We start from the raw sequence: 27710 nt of genomic DNA, 5'->3' as shown, positions 1-27710 counted from the left end.
GCCATAGTTCACTGCTCTTGTATTATTTCTCTTCTTTACTCCAGAATTCTTCCTATATTTAACCATCATAATCTCTTCCTACTTTTTTTTTTTTAAGTAGGCTCCATGCTGGGCTCCAGTGTGGGGGTTGAACTCATGACCCTGAGACTAAGACCTGAGCTGAGATCAAGAGTTAGACACTCAACCAACTGAGCCACCTAGGTACCCCATCCCTTCCCTACTTTCTAAATTTTGATCTCTTTCTCACCTTTTTCAATAATTTGTCACCTTTATCTCCTATTACAAATTTCCTGCCTCTATGTCCACATGAACCATCTTTCTTCTGCCATCATTTGACCTTCATTTCCACACCAGCTTTTCTACCACCTTGTGGTGGTATACAATTTCCCTCAGACTTTCTTTCCTACTCCCTGAAACCCATCTTTTATTCTAATTCAGTCAAACCGTCTTCTCTGTCAACTCCCTCTTCCCACCCTGTTGGCAGACTACTCACGGAATGGTTGCTCAGCTCTGTCTCTGGCCTAAGTAGTAAGACACTCTCATCCACAGCCCGGACTGCACACAGGGACCCAGGAGCTGCCTGTAGCTGTAGTTCCACGTTTGCTCCTGGAAGCTGCTGGGAAGGTGAGAAGCCAAGGGAAACCTGTGAAAGGGAAAAGTATACTTGGGGGTCAGGTCAGCCCGGAGAGAAGGGGAAACAATGTAATTCGGATCATCAGCCGATATGCCCCAACTCTGGTATTCAAGCCCATTCTTTCACTTTTATACTGATTTTTTTTTTTTTTTTGTAAAGTATAGTCCTTTTGGAACTCGTGTCTTGTGGTATACATTGGAAAAAGTGAGCGGCATAGCACGGAATAACATAGAAAGTTTAAGAGACAAAAATTAATTAAAAAGTTCAAAAAAAAAGAAGAAAGTTAAGAGACAAAAACTAGAGAGAAAGAATTGTGCAATTTCCCAGCACAACTTCTTAAAAAGAAGTGGGAGATAGATTCAACAAAGCGTACTGAAGACATGAATACAATAATGACATCCACTTCAATGGGATCTCCTTATTTCCCTGCCCCTGCCTGATTTCCACCCACACCATACACATGCTCTCTCTCTGTGCCCAGACCTTTTCTTCACCTTCCTCAACTGCCATTTTACCTGATTGTCAAAACACATCTCCACTGAGAACTGAACTTTGTCAGCTATAATGCCTCCACTGGGAAAAATGGCATAGACCACCAGGGAAGGATCAGGGGCTAGTCTGGAAGTGAAGGTCAGTGAGAGGGAAAAGGAGCCTTTCGTTCCTGAAAAAGAAGAGGGGATACACAGGGATGAGAACATGCCCTGATGACCTCCAACCACATGTCTGCTCTTCTCACTGGGCCTGCTGCCGGCCTCATCGTGCAAGCTACTTCCCATCTTCCTGTTCTCCTATGGTTATCCTTAGTGTTCTGCTCTCATTGCTTCGTCTTTTGCTTCCAGTATAACATTTCCTGGAAGCTTAAAATATCCTTTGGTCTGTTAAAATATCCTTTGGTCTTTCAACAGAAGTATGAATACTCACCTTCCTTCTCAAAGTTCAGGTGTTTCTGCCCCTCCATCTCCAAATGCCCTTTCCCTATTAACTAAAAAAGACACACACACACACATAAAAATCAACAGCATGGAAGTTATGAGAGTTTCGCCTTGACCCTACTCTAGAGCACCCCTGCACCTCTCCATAAAGAGAGGCTCTTTTCATAGCTCGAGAGCCTGGGTCAATACTTCATGCAGTGTCCATCAGTTGGTCAAATGTCGGATGGTGCCAAGAGCCCTGCTGACTCTGCCTCCTGAAGGTCCGCCTGAGAACCACGGGAGTGGATGGGAAGAGACAAAGGTCATCAGTACCTCCACACCAAACGGAAGAGAAACTATTCTTCACAACAGATAGCTGTCCACCAATTCTTCAGTTTCCAGGTTTTATTCTCTTATAATCCTTATAACATAAAGTTCCTAAGATCCATCTTCATGACCTTTTTTTTTTTAATCACTTAATTCAAAATTCAATGGAAATGAGTGTGCTTTAAACTGACCTGAACCCTTCTGACATTTGAGTCTTTGGAGGAGAAATCCCTTTGTCTGACTTCCCTTCCTGTTCGCTCCCTTGAAACCAAATTCAGAGAAACTCTCTAAGCAGGGCTGTCATCTCAGACTGCTGTCGAGGGCTCTATGGCCAGCTTCTCAGACTCCTGACTGACACTCAGCCCTTCCACACTATCTGCCGACTACTTCTCCTGGCCTCGCCACACCCCTGTCCTAAAGGCAGTGCGTGGGCTATCACTCTGACTCCTCCTCTGTCATGTCAGGATGACTGTGTCAGCTTGACAAAGGTACTGAAATGAATCAACGGGGAGACGAGCCCTCAGAAACCTTGAGATGATGGTAAGAGAACGGAGACTCTAGGCCATCAAACGCGGGAGTTACACAAATCTAATTTCTCACTATCACCAAGGTGACCAGTAAAGCTGCTTATCTTTATACATTTCTTTCAAGCTACAAGTTACAGTTTTATACCACAAAGCTGCTATCCATGTTAATTTTAACCTTTATCATCTATTTTAAAACATTGACCAATGAAACACAGAATGAAATTTATTCTGAGTCCCATCCCCTCCTCACCCTCTCCCCCACTCACCCACCCAGCTCCCGTTCAGCCCCCACCAGCAATGTTTTATCCTCAATTCCTCATTTTATCTTCCCATACAATTTTCCTGTTTAAAAATCTCTTTTTTTCTCATTCCCTCCCATCCTTTACACCTACACTGTGCAATGCAGTAGCCACTAGCCACAAGTGACTGCTGGAGCCTTTGAAATGTGGCTACTGTAAAATAAATACCAGTTGAAACCAAAAATGTGAAATATCTATTAATAATTTTGAGGTGGATTTTATGTTCATGTTGACATGATCATATGTTGGATACACTGCGTTAAATAAAATACTTTTTTTTTTTTTTAGTTTATTGACTTATTTAGGTAATATCTACACCTAATGTGGGGCTCGAACTCATGGCCGGAGGTAAAGAGTCACATGTTCCCCCGACTGAACCAGACGGTGCCCCCAAAAAAATATTTTTAAAATTAGTTTTACCTAGGGGCACCTGGCTGGCTCAGTCGGTTAAGTGGGGGTTCTTTTTTTTTTTTTTTTAAGATTTTATTTATTTATTTGACAGAGAGAGAGAGCACAAGCAGGGGGAGCAGCAGGCAGAGGGAGAATCAGGCTTTCCACTGAAGCAGGGAGCCTGATGCGGGACTTGATCCCAGGACCCCTAGATCATGACCTGAGCTGAAGGCAGATGTATAACTGACTGAGCCACCCAGGGGTCCCAAGGCACGGGATTCTTGATTTCAGCTCAGGTCATGATCTTGGGGTCCAGGGATAGAGCCCCAGGTCAGGCTCTGAGCTCAGCAGGGAATCTGCTTGGGATTCTCTCTCTCCCTCTCCCTCTGCCCCTCTCCCCACTGTTGCACATGCTCTCTCTCATATATAAATACATCTTTTTAAATAAATAAATAAAATAAAGTTAGTTTTACCTATTCTTCTAATTTTTAAAATATGGCTTCTAAACATTTTTAAATTGCCTCTGGGACTTGCATTATGTCTCTAGACAGTCTACCCACCCTCTCCGGCTCACTCTCCTCGTTTCCTTTCCTTCCCCAGTGCGCTTTCACCAGCCCTCATTTCCCTTCTCACATAGTAGGAGAAGATGACTTCCTGGTCAGGGTTTGCATCCGCTGGATCAATGTAATAATCCACCAGCACTTCCTGGGGCTTGCCACACGCCAAGATTCCATGTAGTGGCTGGATACCAAGGAAGCTCCGAGTTGTGCTGTAGAAGGACCACAGGTGCAGATAGCCATTGCTGTAGTAACGAGGCCTCTGTCCTGGATTATATACCGAATCTTCCATTTGGAATCTGCCCTAAGAAAAGAGAGGAAGAAAAAGGCTCTTAACACGTACCTGGACCATAGTAAACCCATGGACTTGTTATGGTTTTCAAACAGATCTCTCTCAAATCTTCACTGTCTAAGAATGGCATGTAGATATTCGCCTAGGGGTCCAGCCAAGGATGTTTGAGAAATCCACAACAGCAGCACTTCAGTATGAAGAGGAGTGAAATAAGGGCTGAATTATAGCTGTCAAGTAACAGGCAATTGTAGATCATAAACTTTCATGGACTGATGCAGGGGATATAGATGAGCACAACTAAGATTACATAGAAATTAAAGAATACATCCTGGGGATAAGAACACAAGGCATAAAGGATAATAAGATTAAAAATAATTATTTCTAAGTAGAGTGATTGAGTGATGCCTTGTCTAAAGAATTAAATTAGCCACAACACAAATTGTATGTGTTTGCTTAAGTAATATGGCTGCATGATTGCATTCATGGCACAATCCATCCCTCCCTGTATTAACGTCCTTTACTATGTAATCTTACATTGCCCTTCTAGTCTAACTGCAGGCTCACCACGCGACTTGCTGGGAATGGGATGCGAGCACATGCAAGACAAGTAGAGGCTTGGAAAAACCATTGGGTGTCCACTTTTGTTCTCGCAACTCATCGTTGTCATCAGAATATACCTGGGATAGCTTGCTGGAGCATGAGACACTGGCCTTCAGCCACAAGCATGCAAGAAATTCCACCAAGATCAGCAGAGCTGCCTATCTGACTACCCCAGATGCAAACAATAAAGGCTTGTTGTATAATACTAAAGTTTGTAGTTGTTTGCTAAGCAACATTGTTTCATAGTTGATAACTGATATGAGTAGCCTTCCCTACAAGTTATCCAAAACCTAGAATTTTCTTCTTTGCCATTTTTATGAGTAATGACCGGGGGCAGGTGGGAGGAGGGATCTAGGAGGAAGAAAATGACTCTGAACTATTTTTAGCTCCCTACTGTGATTTTAAATATAGGATCAAATAGAGATGGGGTAAGTTGTAAGATAAATGAGTAGAAATAACAATTTTTATCTGAAGGGTCATTCATTAGATTGATATTAAAAACCAAAAAAACCCTTGGGCACCCGGGTGGCTCGGTTCGTTGAGCATCCTACTCTTGGTTTTGGCTCAGGTCAATGATCTCAGGGTCCTGGGATCGAGCCCCATGTCAGACAGAGCTCTGCGGGGAGTTTGCTTGAGATTCCCTCTCCTACTCCCTCTGCCCCCCCCCCAGTAAATAAATAAACCTTTTTAAAAAAAAAACACCTTTTGTCAACTAGGAAGCAGGACTGGTGAGTGATGGAGATGGAATTACAAATGAGGGAAGAGGTAGAGACACAGGAAAAGTTTGAAGTTTTCCTTCAGGGAACCTTACCTCCAGAGAAATATCTCTCCCATTCCAATTAACTGTATCCAGCTTAAAGGGAGCAAGGCCATCGTTGTCAGTAGTTAGGGTCTGGTTGATGGTTCCATTGATGCCGTAAACCACCAGAAATACTGAATGATTCTTGAGAAAGGAGCCATCATGGCCCCTAACTCTTATCTGGGGGATGAAGGTTATCGGGACATTAGAGTTAGGTCTGGAGTAGGTTCAAGTATGAGGTATAGCGAGGTGATAAAAGAAACTCTAAGAATACATTTCAGGAAAGAGTCCAGAAACAGGAAAATGTGATTCAAGCATTGGAAACTAACATCTATGAGGAAATGAGAAACAAACAGAAGCAGTTCAGCCTGGAGTAGAAGTGGATTTGCCATGGAGCTAATGAAGCTTTAGGACCCCTCATTTACACAGGCCCCTTCCAAGCCCCTCTGTACATTATTTTGCTTTAATTTTTTTAAACTGAGTCCCCTTCCACTCCCAAATTGCATAATTGTTAGGCTCTAAGAAAATCTGGATCACTCTTGGTCTAGAGGAAAGATGACTAAGGATAGATGTAAATGGATCCAAAAAGATACAAGGTTACCGTGTGGAGCAGTTATCTGGAAGTTAAAAAAGATAAGCTGGAGAGAGGGATAGATTGTTGAGTATCAGAAAGAAGACACGGGGCGGGGGCGGCGCTGGCTGGCTCATTTGGGAGAGCATACACCTCTTGATCTGGGGGTCATGAGTTCAAGCCCCACGTTGGGTATAGAGATTACTTAAATAAATAAATGCTTTCTTAAAGAGAAAGAAAGAAGACACTAACAAAGGAAAATTATAAATCTCTGAAGAAACTGCTCAAGGAGCTGTGAAAGGCTCTCTGTCAAGGAAAGTTTAACGTTAATCTTGCTTAGATGAGAAGCCACGCTAGATGATTTCTCTAGATATCTCTCAGGTCTAAAATTCAAAGATTTGAACATTGGAATATGAGCCTCTGGCACTGGGAAAGCAATAAAGTCACATGAATATTCAAAGTACATCTCATGTGAGATTAAGGGCAGCACAGCAGACGGAATTAAGAGTATATACTCTGGAGGCAGGCTGCCTGCCTGGGTTTGATCCTAGTTACGATTTACCAGCTGTATAATTTTTGGAAAATCACTTACCCTCTCTGTGCCTCAGTCTACCTCACTGGATAGTTGTAAAGATTAAATAAGTAAATATGTGTGAAGTACTTAGAACAATGCTAAAGTGGCCATTATTATACGTCTACAGGAAGAAGGCATTTTTTGTGTAGAGACCAGTTTCAACATACCTTCCCACTGAAGGGGAAATTGGGGTAATAAAAATTTTTGGTATCTTCAAAGGTTATTGTTCCCACTTGCGAAGAAATGTCGATATCCTGAGTGGTATTGGCCTCTACTCCTACAGAGAGAAACCAGATGTATGACAACCGAAATACCTGATATCCTCACCTTCATGTCTAACATAAAATCCCTGAAAGGACAGTGCCAGCGGAAGTAAAAAGCTGAACATATTTCTGGTCAAAGATCCAAACAAACTCCTCCTCCCCCACCTTTTGAGGAAATAGGTAACAGATGATAGATGGGAATCGGCTTCTCCCTCTAACTAGGAACTAGGAACAGAGTCGTTCCCAAACACTAGTGAGGGTAAGAGGTCTTGAGTGCTCTGAGTAAGTCTATTCCTGGAACAGCCCTTCTCCTTTCACTTTTCTTAATGAACCAAGGACTATCCCACTTACCTGTTCCTTCCTCCACCACAGTAGCCACAATATTGATGGTGCGGCTGTACATGTAACCAGTGAGGTTGAAGGTGGACATGTCCACAGAAGCAGAGAAGCACCCTGCTTTGTCAGTCTAGTGGAGCAATCAGGGAGAGAGGAAGAGGGTGAATAACCTAACTTTTACTCCCATTTCATAATGTACTATTGAAAAAAATTCTTATCTCCATGCTTTAGTTTCTCCACCTTGAAGTCAGAAAAACTCTCTTATAACATAGAGTATCCACTTGCCCGTATACAATCCTGAAACAACTTTGAGGGTCCAAGATATGAGAGTGGGGAAAAGAACCAACTGCAGGGCAGGAAAATTGTATCTCCCAAGGATTTAGGTTAATTTCTTGACTCCAAGGCAGATTCTAAAGACTTCACCTGTTTAGAATAAGGAAGACTGCTTTGTTCTTTGGAACTGGGGCAATAATTGTATGAAAGGATTTCTACTTTGGGCTTTTTACCACTTTTTATTTTTTACACTTTTCAATATATTTTTTCTTTTTTAAGTTTTTACTTAAATTTCAGTTAGTCAGCATATAGTGTAGTATTAGTTTCAGGATGCCCTCCTTCACGACCATCATCCACGTAACCCATCCCCCCCACCTCCTCTCCAGCAACCCTCAGTTTGTTCTCTACAGTTAAGAGCCTCTCTCTCCCCCCCCATGTTCATCTGTTTCATTTCTTAAATTCCCTTACCACTTTTTTATATAGGTGCTTAGTTACTCATTGGGACATACGAATAAGGTTCCTTTTCTACAGCCCATTTACTCACCTGTCCAGAAAGATTCCTGCACTTGTCAGGTAGCCGTTCCCGTTCTCCTTCTGGAAAATAGTAACTATATGCCTTTTGACACACCGATACCTGCACTGCCCCTAGCATGGGCTTTCCATAGGTGTACCTAACCCAGAAAAGCATGAGAAGTCAGAGTTGGGAGATGGCACTTGAGATCCAACCCTCCTCTTCCAAAACACCGCTGTCCCTTCTTTCCCCTACTCCAACTTCTCAAAGTAGTGACAATCCTTCACTAGTCTTGTTCATTTCCCTGCTTTTCTCAAAGCCTTACGATATTGCCACTACACAGTAAGTACTATCCGAAGGACAGAGACGGTGTTTTTCCCTCTCCTTACTCCCATTTCTCCATGGGACTCAATATTGTGTTCTGCATAAGGAAGACAATGAATCAATGATGCTGACTGAGCGAGCACTGGAAAGAAGGCAGCAGAGACACAATTAGAAAATGTGTTCTTGGAGAAGTCGTGACTCTGGACCACATAAAATATCTTAAGTTTTTTTTTTTTTAAGATTTTATTTATTTGACAGAGAGAGACAGCCAGCGAGAGAGGGGACACAAGCAGGGGGAGTGGGAAAGGAAGAAGCAGGCTCATAGTGGAGGAGCCTGATGTGGGGCTCGATCCCACAACGCCGGGATCATGCCCTGAGCCGAAGGCATATGCTTAACCGCTGTGCCACCCAGGCGCCCCAGTATAGCTTTACTCTTCACCAGATCCAGAGCTTTATTCTTACCTACAACAGACTTTCACTAAGAAGGATTCCTCCACTGTCGATAACTGCTTGGGTTCCACCACGTCCACCTTGAACTTAGGCAACACTGGAAAGAGCGGAACCAGAAATGGGAAAGGGAGAGGAAGAGGATTTGACCGTACAGGGAGGGGACAGAGGGTATAAAAACAGTTGTACTTGAATTAGTTAAATTAAGGGGGGATTATGAAGGCAAAATTCTCCTAAAGTTATTGGCTGGTTTAGCCTGGATTCAAAAGTGAATAAAAAAATCCCTTCCCATAGTAGATTTTACTTTACCTTTGCTGATTTGGGGGACAAGATTATGTCCAACACTTTGACCTGCTAATTCTCCCACCTACCATATTCTTCCACACTGAAGGTGCCAAAGGTCGTGCCCCCGGCCACTGCTACTGTATAGGTCCCCAGCGTTGCCTCTGGAGCCAGCTGGAAGGAGAGATCTACAATGCCTTGCTCAGGCACCACTTCCAGCCACTGCGCAATCCTGTTGGTATTTGGATCCTGTGTTCATTAGAAAGAAACTCACGATATACCCGCTTGTTTCTCACTCTGCACTGCAAAAAGCAGGTAAAGACGCAAAGTGCAGGTAAAGAACCCCACTCATTGCTCATGACCCCCGTGGTCTGTGTCCAGGAAGAACAGCTCTGTGTTTCATTTCTAATTTTCTTTACTACTAAATGAAATAAATTTTCCTATAGGTCCAACGCCATTTGGGACGAAAAGCATCTTTGTGGATTCAAATAATCAGACTGAATCCTCAAAGGTATTGTTGCCAGTTTCAGAAAGTGGGCTTTAGGATGTCCTTTACAAAGAGTGTTTATTCTTGGTACCTATTTAGGGGCAATGCTGAAGGAATTTATCATAAGATACCCCAAAGAAAATCTAACAGAACAATGGAGGGGTTGCTGTGGGACATTCACCCTTCTAGTCCCTTTCCTTCTTAGCACTTCCCAAGGTATTCATGTCATATTCAACTGGTGAGTGTCTATGACAAGAGCCATTAGAATAAGAGGAGTACAGAACTAAGCCTGGTTGAACCGGCATGGCATAGAGAAGTCACAGGAATCAGAGAGCGAGGGCTAGTGGCAGAAGGAGTGGTGTCCCTATCTACAGAGGTTCAGGACTGAGAGGGTGGGGGGCGCAGGCAGGAAAACAGGCATGGCTTGGGTGGGGCTCTGGGTGCTCTGTATGGGTCAGAATCTTGGGCCCTGGGCCAAGATCGCAGAGCTGTTTCTGGCTCCACGGTTTAGCACCAAATTCACTTCCCCTTTTCCACAGCTGACAGAAAAGAAAAGGAAACTTCGACCTACCTGCAGCTCCACCATGGAGTACTGAAAAGGAAAATCAGATAATGTGGGTTAAAGCCGGATAAGCAACAAGGATGGGCTGAAAGCAGAAAGTTCACAAGGGCCTCTTTCTTTCTCTGTTGCCCACTTCTTCCTTCCTATATGGCTCTTTTGTGCCCTCATCAGGGTAACAATGCAGCAAAAACTTACTGGCTAGGGGAGGAGAGAGAAGAGGTTTCCTCAAAGGGATTGCCAGGCTCCAGAACATTTGAAGAAATGAAGCTTCAGACCCTTCAGCATCCCTTAGTGCTCTGGAACTGAACTCTACCACAACATGCCTTAAAAGAAAGTCTTAACATCCGGAGGCTCCCCCATGTTTTAACCTCTTCTTGGCCAACTATCTCCTTGCCTCTTCCTCTGCTGTCTGAATACAACTGGCAGCATCGGAACATTTACTTTCTAAAAAATATTTTGTTTAAAAGAGTTCCATCAGGGGGCGCCTGGGTGGCACAGCGGTTGGGCGTCTGCCTTCGGCTCAGGGCGTGATCCTGGAGTTATGGGATCGAGCCCCACATCAGGCTCCTCTGCTATGAGCCTGCTTCTTCCTCTCCTACTCCCCCTGCTTGTGTTCCCTCTCTCGCTGGCTGTCTCTATCTCTGTCGAATAAATAAATAAAATCTTTAAAAAAAAAAAAAAAAGAGTTCCATCAGGGCGCCTGGGTGGCTCAGTTGGTTAAGCATCTGCCTCCGGCTCAGGTCATGATTCCAGGGTCCTGGGGATCGAGCCTCACGTCGGGCTCCTTGCCCAGCAGAGAGCCTGCTGCTTCTTCTCCCTCTCCTCCCTCTCCCTCTGCTGCTCCCCCTGATTGTGCTCTGTCTGTCTCTGTCAAATAAATAAATAAAATCTTTAAAAAATAAAAAATTAATTGAAAAAAAAAAAGAGTTCCATCAAAGGACTTCAAGAAAATGGATGCTAAAACCACAAGGTTAGCAGTGAACAGGTTATTGGGCTAGGTGCCAAAGTGTCACCAAAATTACTTGCTAATTAGAAAAAAAGAAGAAGGGCCACCTGGCTGGCTCAGTTAGTAGGGAATGTGACTCTTGATCTCGAGGTTGTGAGTCCAAGCCCCCTGTTGGGCACAGAACTTACATTAAGCAAATAAAAAATTAGGGGTGCCTGGGTGGCTCAGTCAGTTAAGTGTCTGCCTTTGGCTCAGGTCATGATATCAGGGTCCTGGGATTGAGCCCCACATCAGGGCTCCCTGCTCAGTGGGGAGTCCGCTTCTCCCTCTTCCTCTGCCCCTCCCACCAACTCATGCCCTCTCTATCAAATAAATATTGAAAAAAATTAAAATAAAAAAATTAAAAATTAAAATAAATTTTAAAAATTTTTAAAAGAAGACATACGTTCACACTGGGGAAATTAGGCTGTCACCACCTTAAGCAAGTAATCAATCTCATCATCACTAATAAGGCGACAACCTGACATTATGTGTCTCCTGCAGAGTACCTGGAGGTTCACAGCATTACCTAATAAGTATTTTTGCTTAAATTTGATTAAGACCTCGAACTACTTCCAGAAGACAGGGGAACAAGTTGGACTACACAATAAAGAAATAATCAGACAAATCAAGAATGTTGAGTATTCTGTAAGACAATTAGGCTTCCTCAAAAGTCAATGTCATATTCTGGAACGGGGACATTATCATTAAGCCTGATAACTTTCTCTCTCTCTCAAAAAAAAGTCTATAATGAAAATTTAAGATTATTTTAAATTAAGAGAAATTTGAAAGACATACCCAAATGTAATGCATGAATTTGATCAGATCCTACTTTGAAAAAAAAAAAAGAACCCTCAACCTCATTTGAAAAAACCTGATTTAAGACTGGGTATTAAATGATATTAAATGATTATTATTAATTTTCTTAGGTTTGATAATGACATCATGATTATTTAAGATGGACCTTTTCTTTATTTTTTTAATGATTTTAATTTTTAGTAATCTCTACACCCACCGTGTGGCTCAAACTCGCAGCACCAAGATCAAGAGTCGCACCCTCCACGGACTGAGCCAGCCAGGTGCCCTGAAGATCCACTTTTAAGAAGATACCTGCTAAAGTGTGCAGGAGTAACGTGTTAAGATGTCTGCAACTTACTTTTAAACGATTCCGAAAAAAAAGGAAAAAAGATCGATTAAAATGATACGGCAAAATGAAACATAAAGAATGTTACGCTTGAAAATTCTTGTAATAAAAAATGGAGAACAAAACGGCTGCTCCAGATAATCTATGAGAAAATCATCTTTTTATTGTGTTGTTTGTTTGTATAAGATCTTTTGATTTTTTCAAGTTGTAATCATTAGAACTGTACAAAATCATAGCCAAGGAAATTGGTAATTAGAATGTCTAAAATGTTAGGGATGCCTGGATGGTACAGTCGGGTAAGCCACGGACTCTTGGTTTTGGCTCAGGTTAGGATCTCAGAGTCATGAGACAGGGCCTCGAATCAGGCTCCACACTTACTGAAGAGTCTGTTTCAGGTTCCCTCTCCCACTCCCTCTGTCCCTGACACTCGTGCCCTCTCTCTCTCTCTCAAATAAATCTTAAAAAGAAGAGAAAGAAAGAATGTCTAAAATGTTAATATTATTAAGACTCTGATTAGAGACGGTACACTTATTGAATTCAGGGCATTCCGATTAGTATTATATACACTTAAAAACTAAATGGGATTGAAAGCTGGAATTTAAATATAGGAGCCTCAGCGAGGGTACAAGAACTGGATCCCACTTGGAAGGAAAAGGGAATGAAATCAAGACGGTGCTTGCCTTTGATTCTTGGACCAAGTACCACATGATGTCAACTAGTGAAGAAACAGAATGTCACAAAATACAGCTATCAGTCTTGATACCCAGGATAATGGCAATTCTTCAGAAAAGCCAAAAAAAAATGAGAGACAAGGATTATAGGAACAGAAAAATTTCCCTTCTTCCTTTCCAGGTTCTTTGGCTGGTCTAATAAATAAATTGACATAAGATGGATTAACAGGAGAAAAAATTTAATTACATACATTTGGGAGCCCCGCAAAGACAATGAGACTCAAAGGCAGCCAGGCAATTGAGGCTTATATACCATTCTGAGCTAAGGAATGAGATAGGGGCCTGGGGCTTCAGCGGGAAATAGGGCAATTCACAGGAAGATCAGAAGAGCAGATGTCTGGTAATCAAATGCTTGCCCTACCATGAAGATGAATCTTTTAGGTAAAAAAGTTATATCTGGTAACTGAGCCATGCCCCCATGTAAGTTCTTTTTTTTTTATTTTTTAAGATTTTATTTATTTATTTTAGAGAGAGACAGAGAGCATGAGCAGGGGGAGGGACAGAGGGAGAGGGAGAGAAAGAATCTCAAGCAGACTTTGAGCTGAGCATGGGGCCCAAAGTAGGGCTCAATTTCACGACCCTGAGATCTGACCTGAGCCAAAATCAAAAGTCAGGCACCCAACCGACTGGGCCACCCAGGTGCCTCCCCGACTATATAAGTTCTTTTAGTCAGTTAAGGGAGAGGTAAAAATTTTTTCCTGAGTATTTTGGCTCTTGACTGCCTTCAGCTCAAAATAATCCACATGGCAAAGTGGCTCATTTTAGGGTAGCACATTCTGCTGCCCTTCAGGATCAAGGGGGAGACAGGACTTTTACAAACCAGAGCGATCCAGACAATAAGGAGACAAAAATGAGACTACTATGGATTGCTAAAAAGTACAGAAAAGGAACACTTCTCCGATGACAAAGTACTTTTCTCACACAGAGGGTCAAGAAGCAGGGAGGAACCAGTTACCTAGAAGTAGGCTCTGGAAAAAACCAAGTGTTCAACAATGCTAGGAAGATAGCACTTCCAACTGGAAGCAGGCTGAGATTTCTGAATAAATAGTTGCATCAACCGAACCAGAGAGGCTCAGTTAATCTCAAGTATATTTCAGTTGCCTAAGGATAAAATGCTGTGCTCTGTAACCTCACAATTTTTGTCTCTCCGTTTCTTAGTAAAATTCCTTTAGTTGATCTCAGTGTTTCAAATTGGGAGTTTCAAACGGAGGGCTTCAGAGGGGAGGGGGGTGGGGGAATGGGATAGGCCGGTGATGGGTATTAAGGAGGGCACGTATTGCATGGTGCACTGGGTGTTATACACAACCAATGAATCATGGAACTTTACATCAAAAACTAGGGTTGTACTGTATGGTGACTAACATAATAAAAAATATTTTAAAAAACCCCAAAACCAAAATGGAGTTTCAAATTTTCAGTGTTTCATACTGGAACCTGGAGTGGGGGGCTGGCTAAAGAAATGGTGGAAACAGGAAGAAGTAATTTTACAACAGAAATAGAGAATGAGAATGGAAATCACAACAACTCTCAATAACGGGCAACAGTGTAACAAGGGTGGCTATGAGATCCACCTGCAGGGGGCAGTAGAGTCTAAACTAACCCTTGGCTGCGGTGGTCACGCTCTCCCCCAGTACTTCCTCCTTTCAACTCTGGGATTAACGGTCTGTTGAGAAAGAAGTCGGCAATATTAAACCAGATCGATGAAGAGAAGATACAGGTGGTAGGAAGGAGCAACTGCAAAGAATTCTAAATTGGGGGAGAAAGTAGTGGTGGAGGAAACTACTAATTAATAAGCTGAACGCTTCACTGTATGTATAGGGAAAGGAAACAGGCCCTGAGAACATGGGAATGGAAATAAAAATTAATGCATGCCCTATCATTATCTTTAAAGCTTCATGACACAGCATGTATCCTGGGCTGCGACTGAAGGAGAAAGAAAGCAACAGGGATCTCGGGAGAGGTAAGTGTTTCAGAAATGTAAAACTGACCAGGCCCTAAATTGAGATCAAACGTATCAGAAGGCTTATGATTCTAGGGATTGAGCTGTTCAAGGAACATTTAAGTAATCGCCAAATGTTACCACCTCTTTACCTTTGGCACGTAGTCTTTTTTTTTTTAATTTTAATAATATTTTTTATTATATTATGTTAGTCACCATACAGTACATCCCTAGTTTTTTATGTAAATTTCGATGATTCATTACTTGCGTGTAACACCCAGTGCACCATGCAATACGTGCCCTCCTTACTACCCATCACCAGCCTATCCCATTCCCCCACCCCCCTCTACCTCTGAAGCCCTCAGTTTGTTTCCCAGAGTCCATAGTCTCTCATGGTTCATTCCCCCTTTTGTTTACCCCCCCTTTCTTCTTCCTTTTCTTCCCCTACCGATCTTCCTACTTATGTTCCATAAATGAGTGAAACCATATGATAATTGTCTTTCTCTGCTTGACTTATTTCGCTTAGCATTATCTCCTCCAGTCCCATCCATGTTGCAGCAAACGTAATATAGTCTTAAGAGAATTGCCTACTTTATCGAACACCTTGCCTTGTAGTAAAAAAGGATGGTGGGGATGGATACTCTTATTTCTTCCTTTTGTTAAACATACTCCTGAATTATTTCTAATATCCTAACTGCAAAGGCACGTGGTGTCATTCCTGGAGAGAACGCCTTGAGGTTTTTAAAAAAACTTTTTTTTAAAGGATTTTATCTATCTATCTATCTATTTGTCAGAGAGAAAGAGAGTGCACAAGCAGGGAGAGTGGCAGGGGAAGGGAGAAGCAGGCTCCTGGCTGAGCAGGGAGCAAGATCCCAGAACCCTGGGATCATGATCTGAGCAGAAGGCAGACGCTTAACTAACTGAGCCACCCAGGCATGGCTTTAAAAACCCCTTTAAAATGACAGTGGATATCAGCATCTCTCAGGAATGTTAACTTAATTGATGTTCTCAGCTATCCACTTGAGACAGACACCACTGCCCGTTTTTAGGAGATGGACAAGGAGGATTTATCTTATTATTTTTTAAGATTCTATTTATTTATTTGACAGAGATAGAGACAGCCAGCGAGAGAGGGAACACAAGCAGGGGGAGTGGGAGAGGAAGAAGCAGGCTCATAGCGGAGGAGCCTGATGTGGGGCTCGATCCCATAACGCCGGGATCACGCCCTGAGCCGAAGGCAGACGCTCAACCGCTGTGCCACCCAGGCGCCCCGGACAAGGAGGGTTTAGACCGGTACCCTGAGACTAGCACAAACATTCTGCATCTCATCACAGTGTTAAAAAGAATCTCTTCTCCTTTTGCCTACTCTCTTTCAGTCTGCCCTACTCCTCTCCCTTTCCCTCTTCCCAACCAAGTTCTCACCTTGTCATTCACCGGAAAAAAGCCGCTGTTCAGGGTGACAATGCGGAAGTGCACTGGAACAGAACAGGCATCATTGGCAAAGGGGATTTTCCCCTCCCTGAAACTTTCTTCCACCCTTTCTATTCCCCCCCCACACACACTTCTGAGTGTGCAAAATTCCACCAGGTTTTGCTTTAAAAAACAAACAAACAAACAACTGAGTCTGAGAGAGAGCTCAAAGCCCCCAGAGGGTTTCTCTTCACAGCTCCTGACTTGGAAACATTAGAATGGAATGCCCTTCTGAGGAAGAAGGCACAAAGTTCAAATACCAGGGGCTCAAGCCAAATGCCCTTGATGCTTTCGTATTCACGTACAAGCAGCTTGCCCTGAAACGCAGCAGCCGGTTAAACTTGCCAAATTCCACCCCAGGAAAAAAGTACATACTTTTGTTTCAGATACACACACACTAGCAACTTCACTGACTTACTCCTGCTTGTGTGACACAGGGCGTCTTCAACACCTGTGACCCTTCCTCCCTGCAGACCTTTCTCCCTCCAGTCTTGTTCCACGGACCTCCCACCAAACCACAAAGCCCCTCTTTCTGAATATGTGCAGCGGTTTGCCCTGTCTTTTGTCCAGTCCCATCTGTGCCTCTCTTACCTTCCTGCCCTGGGTTGTAGATAGGTTTGTCAGTTTGTATAATGATGCCATTCCCCTGTCTCTGAATTAGAACCTTTTTCTTCTCCTCAAAGCTGATATTATTTCCAGTCACCGACACCCAGACTGTAGCCACTTCTTCTGTGCCACCAGCAGGAGGTGGTACCTGAACAAGGGAAGGGAGCTTGCGGATGAGTAGGATACTGGGAGTGGAATCAACTGAGTTAGATGGGGGTAGGAGGGGCAGGGCCATAAAACAAGATGCCGGGAGGAAGAAGGGAAACAATATTCGGAGGTTAAGGTAAAAAAACTAAAAGAAGAAATCCAAGGTCAAGGAAATGGTGAATGTGTTATGGCCAGGAGTTGAGTTTAGCTTTAGGGGAGACAGGTTGGAAGACTGTGATGAAAGTAGATTGCCTAAGTGCCTAGGAAGGAGGGTAAGAAAGGAAGGGAGCAGAGTTGGGGTTGAATCTGTGCTTACCAGAAAGGAGATGCACTGTAAGTGCCTCTTCTTCGATCCAGAGGTTTCTAGCAACTTCTGGGTCTTGTCCTTCGTCTCCAGAGTAATAGTGAATTTTACATTATGGGACCCGGGGCTCAGATCCAAACAAACTTTCTGGGTAGAGGGGAAGTTAAGCTGGGCTGGTACTGTCACCAGGTAGTTTCTATTAAGGAAGCAAAAGGATCTCAGGGCAGTAATGACTCATTCATTCAATGAAAAATTAAGCCCTCTCCTAAGCGCTCAGCATATAGCAGTGAATTAAACGGACTGATCCCCAGCCTTTATGAACCTTATTTTCTATAATGGAGAAACAGATGAGAAACAAATAACTCAGCCTTAAGCCATGCACAGCTTAAACCAACTACAGGTAGGAGGCCATCATCGAGAACATACACCTAGGGTACCAAGAAGGAAATTAATTCTATTACAGAGAACAGGGTATGAGGAGTCTATTATAGTTTCATGCTATCTTTTCTTTACTTTTTTTTTTTTTTAACGTTATCTTTCTTAAAGCTTTCTTTTGGTGCCTCTGCCTTTCTCTCTGGGTAAAGGAGAAATGGAAAACCTAAGAAGGAACAGATGAGAAGGAAATTCAAATAAATCAGAGGTTATCTCTTCTTTCCCATATTCACATTTGAGAAAAATAGACAAAGAAGCCACCTGCCCTAAATCAGCTCTGACACCAAGCACTTACGGGAGATAGTTCTCTGCAATGGCTGGTGATAGGGTCAATATTCCTAGAAGGAGTTGAGCCCACATCCTTGTGGGTGAGAATCCTCAAGAGCAGGAACCAGAAGTCTGCAGCCCTGCTATAACTTATATATTAACCCCACAAGGTGTGGAGCTTTGATTATGACTCTAGCCAATCACCTCTTAGAGCCTCAGGCTAAGGTGGTAACTCCGGGTAGCACTTCTGTTCACTTCCTCAATTTTACTTCTCCCTGAAACATTCATGCTGGCTCAGCCAGTCCTTAATACCTATCCTGGGAAAAACCCAGGGCTGAGTATTTGCAGTGGTAATGCTCTCAGAACAAATTTTGGACTCCTCCCTTTTCTTCTGGTTTCATTCCAAATTTCCATCCGCATTTGATCTTTGTTCTCTTTTTATTATTCTATTAAGACATACTTGGAAACACAGGTACGGGAATAATATCAATGGAAAAGCAGTATATCTATCTAGTTGGGAATTAAAACAATGAATACTACTCATATTCTTCTGACTATGTGGAAATAGGGACACACACTCCTTATAAAACAGTATAAGTGGACAGCCTTTCTGAAGGTAATTTCACACACATCAAAACCGTTTCAGATTTCTATGGCCCAGCAACTCCTTTTTTGGAAATGTTTCTTAATGAGGAGAGAGAGCATGCATGTATGCAAAAGATGTATCAACCCTAACTTTCTTCACTGTATTCTTTATAATGGCAAGACTTGAATGCTTCCTGGGGTATAAATTAGTGAGAATACTTTCTGGAGCAATGAACAACTCAAATCAAGCCAACTTAAACAAAAAAGAATTTCTGGTAACTGGGGTGAATCAGATGTGAAGAACTGAAGGAACCAGAGAAACCGGAAATGTTATGGCCTGAAATTAGGCACTGATGCTGTCAGTACTCATTTCTTCCCCACTGCGCACAAGATTTCCTTCAAGTAGTGAAGAAGACGGAGCTGGGAATTCTTCCAGCTCTATGATCCTAAGAGAAATTTCTGAAAAAAAAGATTTTGTTCTTCCTTCTCTCACATGCTCACCTCTGAATTAATCATTGTAGCCAAGATACTGCAACAAGGTGGACTTGGGTCATTCTTATCAACCAGAGGCCAGCACGATGAAGTACTGTGATTGGGAACCCTCAAAAGACACATGGAATTGGACAGGAGGGGGCTCTCTAAAGAAAGGAGTCCACTGCTATAGGAAGTGCATTGGGGTAAAGATGCTGGGAAAATCGAATATTAACTCTATTACAATGCCCAATAATTTAAATTTGGTTGAAAAATTGTCATAATAATATAAAGCAACAATACACAGTCATCAAAAATAATATTTTCATGACAAGGGGAATTGTTTGCAATATTAATTGAATGGCAGGGTGGAGAAGAGGGAATATAGTACAAAACAATATGTGGGAAGTTCCACTTCCAGTTAGGATGTAAAAACAACTGGAAAGAACGTTTTTCCCTCCCTGATAGTGAAAAAAGCCAGATAAACTGCAAAATCATAACTTTCCTTGAACCAAAAATTTGAATCTAAGAGCTGAGCAGAGGTTGCTGGTTAACTAAGTAGCATAAAATCCAAGGAGGCACATTTCCTTCCGAGAAGAGACTGAGTGTTGAATTGTCTCATCTGTGCCAGAACATGGGAGGTGTTTGGTCCATCACAGAAGCAAGTGAGAACACAGCTAAGATTTTAATGAATCACTAAAGGTGTAGTGTGGGCTAGAATAACAACAAAGAATCTCTGTGTGCCACACGGGAAGCTTGTACTTAATTACAGGTTCTCTTCCATGACCTTTACCAAGTGCTCATAAGAAAGATCGGATACAGAATGAGACTCAAAAGAGCCTCCCATAGTAGTATAGAGATAGAGGACAGTATTATCTATCCTGTAGGAAAGGCCCCAGCTGCCCAAACTATTTTCAAAAGGCTTAAGACTCTGGGGAGAAGCATTAAATACTGTTGCTCTGATTGTTGCACAGGTAAAGATCCACGGTTGCCAGGGGAAAGATGAGGGAGAGGGAGAGGGAGAGGGAGAGGGAGAGGGAGGAGAAGGAGAAGGAGAAGGAGAAAGAAGAGGGAGAAAGAAGAGGAAGAAGAAGAAGAAGGAGAAGGAGAAGGAGAAGAAGAAGAAGAAGAAGAGGAGGAGGGGGAGGGGGAGGGAAAGGGGGAGGGGGAGGAGGAGGAGGAGGAGGAGGAGGAGGAAGACCCTACCCCACAGGGAGGGAGAAGAAAAAGACCTCAGCCCAGAATTCTATACCCATACTTTCAGAGATTTCCTAAGACTGAAGGAAGGGCAGGGAAATCTTTTCCACACAAGACCTGCCATGGACACAAAGCAGAGTTTGATTGGGAGTAGAGGCAGGAATCCGAAGAAAATCTCATCCTCCAGGACCAGGCATATAAACTACCTAAGACTGAAGATGAAAAGGACAAGAGAGAACTACTGCACCCTCTCACCAGCACCCTAGCAAGAAACATAACAAGCAGCAGTTCACCACTGGTGGAGGGGCAAAAATATGGAGAGAGACCACCTCTGTAGTGCCTATAATGTGTATAGGGAAGGTGGAGAGCTGAAAGTGGGGAAAAAACCTTGAGAAAAACCTCCAGCATTCCAGACCCTATCCTAAGTACAGGGCATCCTAAGAGGTATTTGAAGCTTATGGTACACTAAAAGAGCACACCCTAAATCCACCTCATCTTTTAACGAGAATGACTCCATCTACCCTGCTAAACTGCCTGAGAAGAGATGTGTCCCTTTCTAGGCATAAAGGCTATTTACCCAATCTCCCGTTTTGCACAAGATGTCTGGCATTCAATAAAAAATTATATGATGGGGCGCCTGGCTGGCTCAGTTAGTACAGCATGCAACTCCTGATCTCAGGGTCATGAGTTTAAGCCCCATGCTGGGTGTAGAGCTTACTTAAAAAGAAAAAACTTATATGACTGACAAAAAGAAGATGACGATGACAACAAAGACAGCAATGGTGACGACGCCCTGTGAAGATACAAAGCAGCTGACACAGCCAGACTCAGAGATGATGCAGGTGTTAGATCTACCCAAATGGGACATTCAAATGGCTAGAAGAGGGGCACCTGGCTGGCTCAGTCAGGAGAGCATGTGACTCTTGATCTCAGGGTTGTGAGTTTGAGCCCCATCTTGGGTGTAGAGACTATTTTTTTTTTTTAAGATTTTATTTATTTACTTGACAGAGAGACAGCCAGCAAGAGAGGGAACACAGGCAGGGGGAGTGGGAGAGGAAGAAGCAGGCTCCCAGCAGAGGAGCCTGATGTGGGGCTCGATCCCAGGACTCTGGGATCATGCCCTGAGCCGAAGGCAGACGCTCAACGACTGAGCCACCCAGGCGCCCCTAGAGACTACTTTAAAATAAAATCTTTTAAAAAAAAAAGTGAAATAGCTAGAAGTAATATGTTAAGGAAATTTTTAAAAAGGTGGACAACATCCCTAAACAGATGGGAAATTTCAGCAGAAAGATAGAAGTGATAATGTCAATTAGAAATGCTGAAAAAAAAAAATCAGGTATCAGAGATGAGCAGCTCCTTCTTCAGGCTCATAAGTAAATTTGACACAGCTGAGAAAATATTTAACCAATATCTCCCTTATAAATAGGTCAATAGAAATTATCCAACTGAAACACAAAGAAAAAAAAGGTGGAAAAAATTGAATCTCATCAAAAGACAAGAGGTAACAAATACTAGCTTGTGTGTGGAGAAAGGGAATACTTCTGAACTGTTGATAGGATTATAAATTCGTGCAGCCATCGTGGTAAACAGTATGGAGGAGCCTCAAAAACTTAAACATAAAACTATCATATTCTCTCACAATTCCACTCCTGGGACTTTATCGAAAGGAAATGAAAACATTAACTTGAAAAGGTGTCTGCACCCCCATGTTCATAGTAACAGTATTTCCAATAGCCAATACATGGAAACAACCTAAGTGTCCACTGATGGATGAAAGGATAAAGAAGTTGTGATATATATGTGCGTGCATACACACACACACACACACACACACACACACACACAGAGGAGTATTATTTAGCCATAAAAAATGAAGAAATCTTACCATTTACAACATGGATGGAACTTGAAGGCATTATGCTAAGCAAAATAAGTCAGACAGAGAAAGACAAATACCGTATGAGTTTACTTTTATGTGGTATCTGAAAAACAAAACAGGTGCTCAGTGGGTTGGTGGCTCAGTCAATTAAGTGTCCGACTCTTGATTTCGGTTCAGGGTTGGGAACTCAAGCCCCCCATTGGGCTCCATGCTGAGCATGGAGACTGCTTAAGCTTCTGTCTCTCCCTCTCCCTCTGCCTTTCACCTCCAAACCTACTTCCACACTCACATGCACTCTCTCCCTCTGTGTCTTTAAAAAAACAAAACAAAACAAAGCTCATAGAAAAAGAGATTAGATTTGTGGATACCAGAGACAGGGGGGAAGGGAAATTGAAGGATGGTGGTCAAAAGGCACAAACTTCCAGTTATATGATGAATACAGACTAGGGATATAGTATACATCATGATGACTGTAGCAAACACTGCTGTGGGATTTATAGGAAAGTTACTTTTAAAATTTATTTTATTTTTATTTTAAGTAGGATTCATGCCCAATAGGGGGCTTGACCTCATGACCCTAAAATCAAGAGTCATATTCTTCACCAACTGAGCCAGCCAGGCTCCCCAAATAGGAAAGTTGTTCAAAGAGTAAATCCTAAGAGTTATTTCTCATTGCAAGGAGAAATTTTTTTTTCTTTTTTCTTTTCTTCTTCTTCTTTTTTTTTTCCTTTCTACTGTATCTATATAAGAAGGTGGATGTTAGCTGCACCTATTAGGTTAAGCATTTCCACCATGTTAATCAAACCACCATGCTGTATGCCTTAAACTTATACAGGGATGTATGTCGACTATTTCTCAATAAAACTGGAAAAAAATCAAACAGTATATCCACGAGCTGCAGGAACATATCAAATGGTTTAAAATATATGTCATTAGAATCCTAGAAAGAGAAGAGAGAAAGAACAAGCAGAAGAAATGTTTGAAGAGATAGCAGGTGAGAATTTTCCAAAAATAATAAAAGACATCAAAGAACCGATCCAAGAATCATGGAGAATTCCAAGCAGGATAAATGACAAAATAAAACACACCTAGGAGCGCCTGGGGGGCTCAGTTGGTTAAGCGTCGGATTTTTTATTTCAGCTCAGGTCTTGATCTTAGGGTTGTGATTTCAAGCCCTGCACTGGGCTCCACGCTGGGTGTGGAGCCTACTTAACACACAAACACACACACACACACACACCTAATCACATTATTTTCTTTTTTTTTTTTTTAAAGATTTTATTTATTTATTCGACAGAGATAGAGACAGCCAGCGAGAGAGGGAACACAAGCAGGGGGAGTGGGAGAGGAAGAAGCAGGCTCATAGCGGAGGAGCCTGATGTGGGGCTCGATTCCATAACGCCAGGATCATGCCCTGAGCCGAAGGCAGACCCTTAACGACTGAGCCACCCAGGCGCCCCTAATCACATTATTTTCAAACTGCTGAAGACAGAGATAAAGAGGAGGTCTTGAAAATGGCCAGACGGGAAAAAACACATTATATACAGAAAAATAAAGGTAAGAATTATACCAAACTTCTCATGTGAAACAATGTTAACCAGAAGACAATGGATTGACATTTTCAAAATACTGAAAGAAAAAACCCCCCAAATCCAGCACTCTACAGCCAACAAAAATATCTTTCAGTAATGAAGGGAAAAGGGACTTTTTCAGAGAAACCAAAGCTGAGAGAATGTATTGCCAGATCTGTGCTACGAGCAATGTTAAAGGGAGTTCTTTTTTTTTTTTTTAAAGATTTTATTTATTTATTTATTTATTTGACAGAGAGAGAGACAGCCAGCGAGAGAGGGAACACAAGCAGGGGAGTGGGAGAGGAAGAAGCAGGCTCCCAGCAGAGGAGCCTGATGTGGGGCTCGATCCCAGATCGCTGGGATCACGCCCTGAGCCGAAGGCAGACGCTTAACAACTAAGCCATCCAGGCGCCCCTAAAGGGAGTTCTTAAGGCAGTAGATACGAAGGGGATGGCAAACTATAGCCTGCAGGTTAAATCCAGCCTCCCACAGGTTTTGTAGATGGAGTTTTATTAGGACACAGTAACACTCATTTGCTTTTGTGCTATCCTGGTAGACTTGAGGGATTACAGGAGACCATTTGGCATGCAAAGCCTCATTATTTACTATCTGATCATTTATAGAAAGTTAGCTAACTCCTCTCAGGATGCCAGACAGAAACTGCACAAATAAATGAATATCTCTGGAAATGGTATCAAATAAAATAAATATAAAAGACATTCAAATCCATTTTTAATCACTCTAAAAGATAAATGACTGCCCAAAGCAAAAAATAGTTCATTCTGAGCTACATTGTAGGGATGAGGTATTTTTTACATGTCAAGACAAAGGGAATGAAAAATGAAGAAAGAAATACTGAGGAACCTGCTTTGCATAATTTCTTTGGCACCTTTTCCTTCTCTCCTATTTTGAATTTTCTGATGAAATTTTTCTCCTTTTCCCTTTGTAACTTTTTCAGGGCCCACTACTCCTCACGTCTGATTCTCTCAGCTTTTATAAAAGCCCAATAAAGATACCTTAATTCTCTTCAGCCATTAATCTTCTTTTATCCTGGCCCTTTGATTCTAGCAGATAAGATTGGTTAACTTTGGGGTCCTACTGAGCATTTTCCAATCCTGTGCCTCTAAAAGAGAAGGTAGAATGGATATAGGTATTGTTCCAGCCATGGGCGGGGGAAGGGGGGCCTATCTATGCATCCAGTCATGTATTAGTCATGATACGAAAAAATAGTATTGCCTGAGCTAGAAAGCAGTGCTTACTTACATCAAATGTATTTAGCTTGAATTTCTAGGAGGTTAACTTCACTGCAAAGGGAGATTTAAAACAGCTCTATGCTGCCCTAGCAACCAGAACACACCAGTCTTGCAGAAGAAAGACAATGGTGCAACGTATCTGCATACTGAACGCCATTTGTTAGCTGTGTGACTCATGACAAGGTATAACCTCTCCGTGCTTTGGTTTTCTCATCTATAAAATGAGAACAACAATACCATGTATCTTACAAAGTTGGTGTAAGAATCGAATGATGAGATGCGTGGGAAGTGTATAGAACGGTGCCTGATACACACTTAGCTTCCTACAAATGTTAGCTTTATATTTTTTTTAAGATTTTCTTTATTTATTTTAGAGAGACAACAAGTGGGGGCAGGGGCAGAGGGAGAAGCAGGCTCCCTGCAGAGCAGAAGGCAGACATCTAACTGACTGAGCCACCCAGGCACCAAAAATGTTAGCTTTAGTATTATTAAAGATTATGGTGGAACAGGCTTTCTCAGAGTCAGCAACTTTCAAGCAATCAGCATTTTGAAGAATGATATAAGCAAGATTTATGGACTTGTTACACAACAATGTGAGTATGGTTAACACTGCTGAACTGTACACTTAGAACTGATTAAGACGGTAAATTTTATATTATGTATTTTTTTACTGTCATTAAGCATTAAAATAGGGGCACCTGGCTGGCTCAGTTGGTGGAGCATGCGACTCTTGATCTTGGGGTCGTGAGTTTGAGCCCCATGGTGGGTTCAGCATGATATAGCATACTTAAAAATAAGTAAATAAGCTATCTTTAAAATTTTTTAAATAATAATTATAAAAAGATCTGGAAGTTGGGAAAAAACAGCAAAAGTAAAATAGTGTTTCAGTATTTCTTAAACTTAAAAACTTGCAACTTTCATTAAAAAGAGAAAAATCTGTTGAGAGGTTTTCTTTTGTTTGGCTACACTGTGGGTTCCGCACGGTCAGCAGAAGGCACAGACTGACACAGCAAAGCAGACAGGAAAAGACTTCATACGTGTAGCTTTTGTCCGTGCCATTCCCTTTGCCTGGATTGCCTTTTCTCCTTCTCTACATGGAGAATCTCTCATCATCCTTCCAGATTTAGCTAACACTTCCATGAAGGCGTTTCTACTACCTCATATTCTTCACTGCTCCAAATAGATAATTTCTCTTTTTCCTGGGCCCCAAAACTTGGGTTCCTAGTGAGCTTGACCCCAGCACTAGTCATCTTGTCTTATCCCTCTTTACTTACATTCCTCTTTCCCAACCTATTCTGTGAGATGCTTGAGAGTGAGAGGCAAAGCTTATCCTAATTCTTCCCCTAGCTTAGGTATTCAGTATGAATGCATAAATAAGGAGCAAAGGGCAAAGGTTATCCCACATCTTATCCATCTCTTAATTATCTCCAAAATAATTTCCTCTGTTCCAGCTCTGCAAACTCTTTCAACGTTCCCTCCCTGTTTGCAGCTCCTATTTGGTATGATTTTATGATTAATGGCATCATTAATTAATTGTTCTTCGTTGTAGCTAACTTCACATACTAGGAAGAAGGATCCATCTTTTTTTTTTTTTAAGTAGGCTCCACACCCAAAGTGGGGCTTGAACTCACAACACTGAGATCAAGAGTCACACACTCTACCAATTGAGGCTGCCAGGCGCCCCCAAAGAATCTATCTTTTCTCTCGATTTATTCATGACAAAATGTTTGTTGAAATACCTTTTGTTGGGCCCCCATCCCAGAGTTTCTGACTCCTTGGTATGCAGTGGGGCCTGAGAATTTGCATTTTGAACAAGTTCTCAGGTGATGCTGATGTTCCTGGCCCAGGGACCATACTTTGAGAATAGCTGCTATGATGCCAGGTCTAAGAGTAGTTATTCAGAAAGGCTGCCTGGAGTTTAGATCAAGGTTCTGATAATAAAGATGCAGAATGTCAACTCCCCTCTGCACTTCCCATACCAATGTCCAATAGAAAGAGGTCATGAGGGGCGCCTGGGTGGCGCAGTGGTTAAGTGTCTGCCTTCGGCTCAGGGCGTGATCCGGGCGTTGTGGGATCGAGCCCCACATCAGGCTCCTCTGCTATGAGCCTGCTTCTTCCTCTCCCACTCCCCCTGCTTGTGTTCCCTCTCTCGCTGGCTGTCTCTATCTCTGTCAAAAAAAAAAAAAAAAGTCAAAAAAAAAAAAAAAAAAAAGAAAGAGGTCATGAAACTGTCTACCTTTCCCTCTTCACTCTCTTTCTCTTGCAGACGGTTTTTCCCAGGATTTCTATGAACTTACCATTAGCAATTCTGCTACCTGGAATGAAATGGAAATGATAACCATATGGGGTAGAAGAAATAAGATGCCAACACTAATGAGCTCTCTGTGGAATGAATCCCGATGAACTCTCCCTTGATGGGAAAGGAGAGTTGTTCAGAAAATATGAGAGGCTGCCTCTGTGTTTTATTTTCTATAATTTTTTAAAATATATACCCATATAAACAGTAACATGTAAGTTAAACAGTGAATGTTAAATTTAATCCACACCGTGGAATAGTTAGTTAGCATCTGAAGGCCCAGAATATAAGATTCACATCTACATTCATTTGGAAACCTCTGGTATGCACAGACTGTATAACCTCTGAGGACAGGAACTCAGTTTTGCTAATTGTTTTTTTTTTAAGATTTTATTTATTTATTAAATTATTAAATATTTATTAAATACCCTAAATTATATTCCATTTTCTATTATTAATAACTACTT

General features: G+C 42.1%; 1 protein-coding gene across 1 annotated transcript in view; it reads right to left on the bottom strand.

Moving 5' to 3' along the window:
* A2ML1 (alpha-2-macroglobulin like 1) overlaps positions 1 to 18084 on the bottom strand; it is a 37492-nt gene extending 19408 nt beyond the window's left edge. Inside the window, exons 1-15 of the mRNA XM_008697493.2 lie at positions 18020 to 18084; positions 17305 to 17488; positions 16827 to 16989; positions 16188 to 16240; positions 9976 to 9996; positions 9007 to 9166; positions 8651 to 8735; positions 7898 to 8024; positions 7096 to 7210; positions 6649 to 6758; positions 5349 to 5516; positions 3722 to 3949; positions 1556 to 1616; positions 1150 to 1295; positions 494 to 643 (exon numbers count right to left, since the gene is read on the bottom strand). Coding sequence (XP_008695715.2) covers positions 494 to 643; positions 1150 to 1295; positions 1556 to 1616; positions 3722 to 3949; positions 5349 to 5516; positions 6649 to 6758; positions 7096 to 7210; positions 7898 to 8024; positions 8651 to 8735; positions 9007 to 9166; positions 9976 to 9996; positions 16188 to 16240; positions 16827 to 16989; positions 17305 to 17488; positions 18020 to 18084 — 1836 coding nt within the window. The remainder of the gene's footprint in view (positions 1 to 493; positions 644 to 1149; positions 1296 to 1555; positions 1617 to 3721; positions 3950 to 5348; positions 5517 to 6648; positions 6759 to 7095; positions 7211 to 7897; positions 8025 to 8650; positions 8736 to 9006; positions 9167 to 9975; positions 9997 to 16187; positions 16241 to 16826; positions 16990 to 17304; positions 17489 to 18019) is intronic.
* Between the last annotated feature and the right edge of the window lie 9626 nt (positions 18085 to 27710).

Source organism: Ursus maritimus, unplaced genomic scaffold, assembly GCF_017311325.1.
Source record: "Ursus maritimus isolate PB19 unplaced genomic scaffold, ASM1731132v1 scaffold_26, whole genome shotgun sequence".
NCBI classification, from domain to species: Eukaryota; Metazoa; Chordata; class Mammalia; order Carnivora; family Ursidae; genus Ursus; species Ursus maritimus.
The sequence above is the reverse complement of the archived record's forward strand: the minus strand, read 5'-3'. Positions and strand labels throughout refer to the sequence as shown.